This window comes from Neomonachus schauinslandi, chromosome 12, assembly GCF_002201575.2.
Source record: "Neomonachus schauinslandi chromosome 12, ASM220157v2, whole genome shotgun sequence".
Classification (NCBI taxonomy): domain Eukaryota; kingdom Metazoa; phylum Chordata; class Mammalia; order Carnivora; family Phocidae; genus Neomonachus; species Neomonachus schauinslandi.
Window position 1 is genome coordinate 104,491,762 of NC_058414.1, and position 10,718 is coordinate 104,502,479.

The 10,718-nt window shown below is 56.7% G+C and overlaps 1 protein-coding gene across 1 annotated transcript in view; it reads right to left on the minus strand.

Moving 5' to 3' along the window:
* The window catches only part of PTPRN2 (protein tyrosine phosphatase receptor type N2), a 628,914-nt gene that overhangs the window by 13,461 nt on the left and 604,735 nt on the right, over positions 1–10,718 (minus strand). The window contains exon 23 of the mRNA XM_044920028.1: positions 9,619–9,683. Within this exon, the coding sequence (XP_044775963.1) occupies positions 9,619–9,683 (65 nt within the window). The remainder of the gene's footprint in view (positions 1–9,618; positions 9,684–10,718) is intronic.

Here is a 10,718-nt window from a genome sequence, read left to right on the forward strand (position 1 = left end):
ATGACGCGGGCTCGCACATGCCCACGCAGGCTCGCACACGCCTGACACGCATGACGCGGGCTCGCACACGCCTACACGTGCTCGCACATACCCGACACACATGACGCGGGCTCGCACTCACCCGACCTGGGCTCGCACACGCCCACGCGGGCTCGCACACGCCTGACTCAGGCTCTCACGCACGCACCGCTGTCCTGTGCCTTCTGTGCCAAGAAGTTTCTGATGCCCTTAACCAACTGGAGGCCTGAAAAATCACCGCCGGGAGGATTCCTGCTGACCTCGGAGATGAATTATAATCTTTTGTCACTGGATCAAAGGAGACAAGTTTACATCCTGTTCCCTTGAAAATCAAGTATACCAGGACCCAAATCCAAAATAATCATTTTTCAGGAGAAACTGAGAAGCTTCCCAGTTTTTATAAAAGATGTAAGTCAGACAAAGCAGGGCTCTGGAGGTGTGCACACTCGCTTCAAACCCACCACCTCCAGTACTGCAGGGGAACGCGGGGCTGCTCAGGGTCCTGACCGCCCGTCCTCCAGCCGGGCGCCTGCACACCGCGGGGGGCAGCCACGGAGCACGTGCGCCAGGCGCCCAGGTGTAAGTGAGCGCGCTGGCCGTTCGGGGTGAGGAGGGAGGGATGAGGGGAGACGGCCCAGCGCTCGGAGAGCACGCCACCATGCATGCACAGGCATCGCTGCCTCTCACACCCGCCGGAGCAGCAGGTGCCGTGGGCACAGGGCGTCAAGGAGATGCAGAGGCTGCAGGGGTCGTGGAAGCACACAGGTGTGGTCAAGCCTCCTCTCCGTGAGGTTCCACACAGCTCAGGGAAAGGCCCATGTCATGAATGTACGTGCACGAATGTGTCCTGGGAGCGCATTGGTGGTGGCCGGAAAGGGGCCTGCAGGACCCCTGCCAAGCCACCAGGAACGGCAGACGGCTCACGTTAGGGAGTCTGCGGCTCAGAGCAGGTTCTCCGGAGCGCCCATGTGGTGGGGACACAGAAGTCAGCCAGGCCGGGCCGCATGGGTTGCTCTTGAACGGAGAAACAAGTCCTTCAGGGTGACTGACCCTCCACTGCTCACCAAAGTGGCACCACGGGCTCTGTTTTCCCCCCTCCTCCCTCAGTCCTCCCCTCTGCTGGGGACGGTGCTGAGCACCGTGACTCCAGGCTCGGTGCTGACCGTGCAGCACTGGGCCCCTCCTGGCCTCGTGGAAAAGGGGAAGCAGACACCCAAGGAAGAGTCAGGAGGGACCGCAGAGGTCGGAAGGACAGCATGGGACTGTTAATACTTAGTACGGTGTGTTCTGTCCTGCAGAAGTCCAGGTGACTGTGGGGGGCGCTTATGAAAGAGTCACTAATTCAAAGGGGCAGAAGCACCGTCCCCAGCACCGCTGCCCCAGCCAGACTGCACCCTTTCTTGCTAAGGCCTCAGAATCGTACTTAGCACCGCCTGTGAGCTGCCACTGCCAAGTGACCAGGATGGCTGTGCGTGGGGACTTCCTGCCACCAGAATGGACGGGGGTCTTGGCAGGAGCAGGGACATGCCTCACCATGTGGGGAGGAATTGAGCACAGGAATTGCTGCCAAGAAGGGCCTGGGCACAGGCAGCCTCCCTGGAGGCCTCTGGGGTCTGCAGGGAGAGGGTCACGGCCGCGAGTGGAGTGGTCTGGCTGGCAGTGGGTGGAGCTCTGCTGGGGAGCTGGGAGCAAAGCCACTGGGCGTGTGTGGCAGGGCCCAGTGAGGGCGGCCTGCCTGGAGACAGCAGGACAGACGGGTGACGCTGCTCACGGGGAAGGGGGACAAGGGGATGGACAAGCTGGTGGCCCATGGTCCAGCAGAAGGCAGCGAGCTCACGGGAGGGCCGGCCCCGAACACCAACCAAGTCCAGTGGGTTGACCTAGGTTTTGTGGTCTCTCATGTGGGCTGCATGTCTGCCCACAGACTAGTCAGACCGGGGAGAAGCGCCGTGGGTGACCCCAGGAGGCTGCGTGAGCAGATCTGACCCAGGAGGTGGGGGGGGACGCTTGCTCTGCAGGCCGGCCTCAGGGGGGCCCGCGTCTACCCCCCAGCACGTCTGAGCGCCCACAGCTGTCAGCCCCACCCGGCTCACTCCACAGGGCGGAGACTGTTTAGGAGATGAACTGTGGGATCATGGTTCACAAAATTACCCAAATACGTCGTGCTCGTGGCGCTTCCTTGGAGTAAGCGGTCCCACTGTGTCTCGTTCTCCCCCTTAACCAGCTTGCCTACGGTGTGCCCAGTGTGCCCTGGCCGGGGTCACAGTGCAGGGATGTGGCTGCCGGGACGCTCACCTGAGTCTGGGCTGCAGCGGGCCGAGAGCACCCGGCTTCCGGCTCTGCAGACCGCCCCTGCCCGGTCTGACCCCGCGTGCCTGTCGCTGCCGTGAGCTACCAGGCTGCTCGGGGTGGGAAGTGTGGATCACGTCAGGTGAGGGAAGAAATGCGCACACCCCCGCCTGATGGAGGCCCCCTCTTCTACGACAGTGGCGCCCCTGAGGCGCCCCCCCCCCCCCACCGTGTTCTGGACACCCTGAGACTTCCATGAAGCTGGAGATGAGGCGTTTCTGCTTTGAAGTCATGCTGAAGCCAGACTATCTGTGAAATTCATTTTCTGCTGGTTCTTCAGGTTTTTATGCTTCAACCACACATAAAAGAAGAGATGTTGCCCCCTTGACACACACCCTTCTTTGCGGCCTGTTCTCCCAACCAGTCTTGTCTGTGGCAGAGCCGGCCGCGTGAGTGGCCACGGGCGAGCCCACGTCGGGGGTGGGCTCAGGCCTCCTGCACACTCCACCCCTCTCGTCCAGCCAATCGCCCAGCCCCGCCTACACTGTCGCTTCCCCGGTGGCTCCAGACCGACCCAAGTCGGTGGGCCTGCCATTCCAGGCCCTAAACAACCCCTCCCCAGGTCCGCTGCTCGCCCCGTCTCTGCGGTGCTGGCTCTGGGCATCCTGCTGCCCTCCACCATCTCCTCCTCCTGGGCTCTACCACTTGCAGAAAAGCCAGGGCTCTGCGTTGACCCGGCCAGCTGGAGGCCTTCTGGCAGTTCGCCAGACCTCTGAGATCTGCTGTCTCAGTTTACAACAAAGTGTCCGAACGAATAAGCCTCAGGCCCCCTTCTGTTCCGAGGGCAAGAGTCCGTAGCCCTGGTCAACGTTCTGCCCTAGGTGGGGAGTGAGGCACCCCCAGGACCCTGCATCCCAAGTGAGGCCCTCACGGCACGTACCACCCCTACAAACTGCAGGTTGCAGACTCCGTCTGTTTCTCCCCACGGAGGATGAACTCAGCGAGGGTGACCTCGTCTTCTGGCCTGTTCACCGGGCCTCCCCCAACACCGAGCCTGGCAAGCATTCCGTAAACACCAGGCTGAAAAGACACTTCTACAGCTTCACCACGAGAAGGACAGCGTGGTACGGTGACTGGCCACGAGGCCCGGCAGGGATCCAGGAGAGAAGGGAGCTGGGGAGCCGTGGAGCAGTACGAGAAAGGCCCTGAGCCCCAAGGTCAGAGAGGCTGTGGGCCCCGAGGGGCGCAGTGGTGCTCAGATGCCATGTGGACGCCGCGTGGAGAACAGATGCAGTCAGGACTGAGCAGGGAGATGGTTCCAGAGGCCGCCGCAGCAGGGCTGGGAGAAACGGGGTGCCCACCCTCAGTGCTGTTCCCTAGAGCTGCGTGGCCCCGTGGGACTCCCTGTGATGACGGGTGCTCTGTGTCCCCCACCATGGCGGTCACGAGTCACGTGTGGCATTGGGCACGTGCTGTGTGGCCAGCATGATGGAGGCACTGATTTTCACATTTTAATCCACTTAAGTCGGCACGTGTGGCTAATGGCCACGTATGGAACAGGGCATCTCTGGAGGAGTGACAGGTTTAAGAAAGTTCAAGGAGCCGTGGAATATTATTTAAGGAAGACATTTTGATAGTTAACAACACTATTATATATTTGAAAGTTACTGAAAGAGTAGATCTTAAATGTTCTCACCACAAAAAAGAATCATAATAACCATGTGAGGTGATGGAGGTGCTAACTAACCCTGTTTTGGCAATCGTTTTATAATACACACATTTACCAATTTACCATGTTGTATACCTTAAACTTACACAATGTTTTATTGCAATTATGTCTTAGTAAAGCTGGGAAACATTTTTAAAAAGGTATTTTGATATCATTACTTATAATAGATAATGAGTCATGGTGTGAAGACACACAGCGGGCCGGACTCTCAACTAGTCCAGTTAATCTTTCTGCTTGGTCATCTCTCTTGGTTCCCGAAGCTAGTATCCCATCTTCTTCTTTGACCTGCTATTTTTTTTTTTAAGATTTTAAAATTTATTTTAGAGAGTGAGAGAGAGTAGGGGGAGGGGTATAGGGAGAGAGAGAATCCGAAGCAGATTCCCCACTGAGGGTGGAGCTCGATCCTCTGACCGAGACCATGACCTGAGCCGAAATCAAGAGTCAGACACTTAACCGACTGAGCCACCCAGGTGCTCTGAATTTGACCTGCTCTTAAAAGTTAACATCTCTTACAAGAAAACGTAGAGGGAAATCTTTTTTTTTTTTTAAGATTTATTTATTTGAGAGAGCGAGAATGAGAGAGAGAGCATGAGAGGGGGGAGGGTCAGAGGGAGAAGCAGACTCCCCGCAGAGCAGGGAGCCCGATGCGGGACTCGATCCCGGGACTCCAGGATCATGACCTGAGCCAAAGGCAGTCGCCCAACCAACTGAGCCACCCAGGTGCCCCCCTTTTTTTGTGTGTGTGAATAATAGGCATCCTAACGGGTGTAAGCTGATAGTTCATGGTGGGTTTGATGTGCATTTCTTATACCAGATAATTCGCTGCGAACTTTAAAAATGGGGTGGTCTGTTCATTGGCATGGAAGAGGCAATGGTATCGAGGACCTGGGCTGTGAAGTCACATCCCAGTGAGGCCACCTGATGGCTGTGCGACCCTGGTGAGGTAAGCCCAAATGTCTTTACCTGCGAAACAGTAATAAAAGTGTCACCTCCACAGAGCCATTGTCTGACACCACTTTAAATGTAGACACATAAACAAAGTTGGGGATAGGTTTAAAAAAATTCTTCTGTGTATTTCCCATATTGATTATGTTTTACTCTAGGGAAAAATCAGCTAAATAGATAAAAATTGTATGTGTTCATATACAAAGGCCTAAAATGATGCATGCTAAAGAGGTTAAGGGTCATCACAACTGCAGATGAAGGCGAGGAGGTAAGAAAATTTGCCCTTTTTGCTTTATATGTTTTGGTAACCTTTTGACAGGCATGTATATGTTATTGCTTTTATTTATTTTTGCTTTTTAGTTTTATTGAGTTTTAGATTTTAATTCCAGTGTAGTTAACATATAGTGTTATATTAGTTTCAGGAGTGCAATATAGTGATTTATGTGGGGAGAATCTTCATGACATTGGCTTTGGCAAAAGATTTCCTGGACAGGACACTAAACGCATAGGCAACAACAGGAAAAATAAACAAATGGGACTTCATAAAAACTAAATGCTTTCGTGCACCAAGGACGCCATTGGGAGAATGAACATACATATTTTCTCCCATAGAATTTCCCCATTCTATGGGAGGAAATATTTGCAAATCACATATCTGATAAGGGATTAATATTCAGAATATATAAAGAACCTCTATAACTCAATAACAACTAAAACCAAATAGCCCAATTAAAAAATGGGCAAAAATGCTCCAAAGGAAATATCCAAATAGCCAACAAACATGAAAAGATGCTCAATATCATACTCATTAGGAAAATGCAAATCAAAACCACCACGAGACACCACTTCACACACATTAGGATGGGTACTTCCAAAAACACAGAATAATGAAGACTGGAAAAGACGTGGAGTGATTAGACCCCTCGTGAGCTGCTGGTGGGAGAGTGAAATGGAGCAGCCGCTGAGGAAAACAGTGTGGCACGTCCTCAGAAAGTTAACCATCCAACGAGCATGTGGTTCCGCAATTGCACTCTGGGTCTGTACCCCGAAGAGGAGGAAGCAGAAACTCAGAGAAGTGTTTGTACGCCCACGTTCGTGGCCGCATGACGCACAGGGGCTGCAGGCTGGACGCACCCCCAGTGTCCATCTGTCGGGGGTGATCGGTCAACAAAGTGTGGTCTGTCCATATGACGGACTATGTTCCAGTCACCTGCGCCATGGGTGAGCCTGGAGGACACTAAGTGAGCTAATCTCGTCACGGAAGGACACATGCTGGGGTTCCCAGGAACGAGGCCCGCGGCACCGTGAGTTTTAGGGACAGTGACCAGAATGGAGCTGTTACATGCCCTCCTGCAGGCAGCTGTTGGCTGAGGGGCACCGTGCGACAGAAAACAGGAAGCAGGTCAGGCTGCTGAGACGGAAGGAGGTGCTGGACCCACGGCCTCGTGGATGCGCAGGCCCACCCACATTCCCACCGCTTGGCCACTTCAGTGGCATGTCCGCACACCTGTGCGCCTGAGGGGCAGGGGAGTCCCACGTACAGTGAGGTCCCTGGTCCTGAGGCCCTCGGCAGACAAAGGAATGGGCCTCCCCAAGCTCCAGGGGGCTTTCCGAACACGAGCCGCAGCGGGGAGGCCGTGGTGCGCACTCGGAGCAGCCCAGTGGGGCTCAGTGGGTGGGTATCTGTGATGGCCCCCTGGCGAGTGACAGGGCCAGCTAGCAGCCGCTGCCTCAGGGTGACCCTCCGCCTGGCACCCACTTCCTTTAAAAAATTGCAACTAAAAACAAAAACAAAAACAAAAACACCTGGCCGAAGAGATGTCACGGACACAAATTTAAAAGGCACAACTTTGGAAAACATCTTGGCTGCAAACACATTCCGGCTACACTTGAGCCTCGTTCTCCGGTGAGGGAGGAGCACGCTCCTGAAAACGGGTTCTGATGAAAATATTAACTGTGAGTGAGAAATGCACTCGTGGCAACAGGGGATGTGCAGGAGGATTTTGCGGACGGGGCAGAGAGCAGGGGCCTATTTGCTTTGATATCAAACTGCATTGTCGTCCGCTTGCTAATAAACTAGACAGTGGAGAAAGCTTGAATTGCGCCTCGCGCGTTCTCGCCCCTAACTAGGACGCGGGCCTTAATCCCCGGGAGCCCGAGTGATGCGCGTGGGGCCGCAGCTGGGCCTGCGAGGGCTCGAGGGTGTGGGTGCCCCGCTCAGGCCGGCCGTGCAGGGGAGCTTTGGAAGTGCATTCTTTGGTCCGCATGCAATTCATTCCTTCTAAGAAAAGGAAACGGGAAGAAAGGTTTCGTGTCCAGGCTTTGGGCCTTTGATCATTTGATGAACGCCGGGTCTGCAGCGCGGCCTCCAGCTTCTCAGGCCAGACAAAGGCAGCCCAGGCCCCACCGGGCTGGCAGCTCGAGCCAGAACAAAACCCCAGGCAGCTGCGCAGTGTAGCGGCCTGGGAAAGACCCACCTCGGTCAGCGAGGGGCCGCCCTGCCCTTTGATCTCTCCGGAGACCCAGCCCAGGCCCCAGGTCAGAGGATTTCACACTGCACGCCCCCTGGGCAGAGGGGAGCAGGTCAAGAACAGAATGGGGGTGACCATCTCAGACGTGGCCTGGAGACTGCCCTCCTTGGCCAGTTCCACTCGGCTGGGCTCCATTGTTGAAGGCTGGCCACACTTGAAGGGGGTCTGACGGTCCATCCTACAGCGGAGCCACTCAATGGCAGGCCGGCCTCGGACAATGCAGCCAGCCCCGCCCCTGCCGGCCCCTTGGGCTGCCACATTCTTCGGCTGCACTGCTTCTGGTGAAGCAGGTCTGCACCTCTGAAAATCCAGGACACCAACGTGACCCCCACAGTACTGAGAAAGCGGTGGCGTCCGTCCGCGGCCTGTGGGGGAGCCGGTTCCATTCTGATGCAAATGTGCACCATGGGTTATCGTGTCACGTTGCTTTTCCACCACGGGGGTCACTCAAATACCAACGAGGGTCCACAGGCTTCCGAAGGAATTCTGGTCTAATGGGAGGGAAATACCACGTGTGCAACAGGCAGAAAGGGAGGGGCGGGTGTAAGGGAGGCAAGGTAAATTCTCTTAAGAGCTCCGAGCTCCCAATAATTGCAAATTTGCAAATGGAAAGATGTATTTGATAAGGCACAGTGGCATCAATAGCTAGGAAAGTTTCACTAAAATGTTAGGGTTGTGTTAGGATCAAAAACCAAAATAGGTCATTAAAAACAGTATCGGATCATTTGTCTTTTTGCTTCGGTTTCTTTGCGCATCGCCAGCGCTCAGCTAATTTAGGGCACTTAAGATAAGATTTGATGGTGCAAAGCCAGTTTCTTGCTCTCTGCCGTGGCCCGCCCGGGGGGGTTGCAGACATGGAGCAGGGTACGGGGCGCACAGCCCGGGGTCTGGTTTGGGCCCTCCAGTCGCCGGTCGTACGGCATCCATCACTCGGGCGTGCTGGTCCTTGTGTGTAAGACAGCGGGCTACACACCCACATCCTTGGTCTAGGGACGCGTTCCCTTTTTCTCCTTTTTAACCAGAAGAAAGTGGAGGACGGAAAATGCTTAGTTTGGAGTTGCCAGCATCTGTGTGAAAAGGTACTGAAACTCATTTCTATCGTCAGCGCCTGCTCGTTTCTGGGCAAGGGATGAAGGATGGGAGTCCTGGAAGGCAGGGGCCCGTCCGTGAGAACACGCAGGCCTGGGCATGCGTGCGCATAGACGGAGAGAACGCTTTGTTCACGGGTGAGAAAGGCAGAAGGTGTCCCCACTCAGCTCGAGTCCTTCCGAGTCCGTGGGATGTGGACAGGCACTGTGGGAAGAGCGGTGTTTTCTCAGAGAGGCTTAGGAAATGCCGCAGGATTCCTCAGTCGCCATGGTAATTCGCGTGTCCATGACGCAGGTCCATTGTGAGTCCTTCCCGAAAGTGGCTGTGGAGCATGCTCCCTGGTCTCTAAGGAGACACCTCAGGGCATTGGCGCGGGGAGCACGTTTGAGCGACCAGACCAGCTCAGCGTCCACACCTCCACAGGGGCAAAGGGGGCCGGAGGGCTAGGCTTAGTTAGGCTCTGCCCCAGGGGAACAGCTCGCTGCTGGCTGAGGGGGGCCCCTCGCAGGCCGGGCTTGCAGCCCCAGCTGCCGGACCGGTGCCTCCTCCTCTCGGGTTAGGATGCTTCAGGGCAAAGCCCTGTGCGCCGTGTGTCCGTGCGGGGGCTGCAGGGGCTGCAGGGGTGAAAGTGTGCTGGACGGGGGTGTTGAGGGGTTGCTGGGGGAGAAGGCCACGGCAGGCCCACGATACTGCACCCTGCACACACAGCTTTAGCAACAGGGAGGTTTGCACGGAACGCGTGAAGGACACCAATCTGCTGCAGCGGTCAAGGAGCCGAAGGCGGTCTTCGCCTCGGCGCTGACGTTAATCGTGACCTCTGCAGCAGCTACTTACCCACACCTACTGTGCGCTTGCCTCAGAAATACCCTGCTTGCTGCAAACAGCCTTCACGTGACTCAGGAAAGGGACAAGCATCAGCTAATCTCCTCCAAAGCCGAGGAGAGTACTACCCCCAGGTTGCCACGGCAACGCGGTCCCAGCTCGGCCGCCACAAAGCAGCCACGCTCCCCGCCTCACCTTTGGCCATCTTGTTGAGAACCATGTCGATCAGGACGTAGGTGCCGCTCCTGCCCGCGCCGTCGCTGCCAATGGAAGGGGAGAGGTGAGAACACCGCCGGCCATGGGAACCCCACGCCCACCAAAGCCAGCGACAGCGTATTTCCCTCCGTGTTAAGTGGGGCTCGTGGGGGGAGAGGAAGGCTTGAATTTGAAAGAGGAAGAAAGTGGGGTGAGAAGAATCACAGGATGGGAGAGGGGAGGGGGAGGAGGGGGAGGGGAAAGGAGGGGGAAGGGAGACGGGGGAGGGGAGGAGGGGGAGGAGGAAGGGAAGCAGGAAGGGGAGGAGGGGGAGGGGAGCCTTAGCATCACCGGCAGTGTGGATGAGCTATGGTGTCTGCGTAGATTTGTTCCTGTCTCCCTTTTCCTCCCTCTCTGGCCAAAGACGTGGTCAGTTTTGTCAGAATAAACAAAGGATGCGTCTGGCCGTGTCCGCGTTGAGGGTGTTTGCACTGGGGTGAGCGAGGTCACCCCAGCTGTGACTGGGGTCCTCGGGAGAGGACATCAGCCCGCGGAGGGCAGGGAGGCTCCTTCCTGGGGAAGGCGGCCGCTTTGTGAGGCGTGAGGGCGCGTCTCCCCTCGTCTCAGAGGCTGCGAGTCCCCCGGGAGCAGTTGCTCGACGGACTGTCCCATGCCCACTCCTCGCAAAGGCAGCTGTGTCCACTGCCAGACCAGGGATGACGGGACCAAGCGCCCTGTTTGCGGCCGAGCGCCGGCCGCGGTCCTGGGAGACCTGGTGGGGTCTCGGCGGCCTTTGTGGGAAAGGCTCAGGGGCTCCGGCTTTACCAGACCCTCAAACCGGGAGCTGGAAGAGCCGCGGGGACCCACAGGGTGCTCACGTGTGCAGAGCTCGCTCACCACCCCGTCCCCACTGCACAGGTAGGTGGCCCTACCTGTCCCGCTGCAGACGGGCCTCCCTCCCTCCCACAGCTGCTCGGACCCCTGCACACACCGGTGACCGCTGTGGCCAGCTCGGGTCCTCATCACACACCCACGTGGAAGCACGCGGACACACGCAGGGACACACCACATGTGCTGACACACATGCACCCGACAGACAC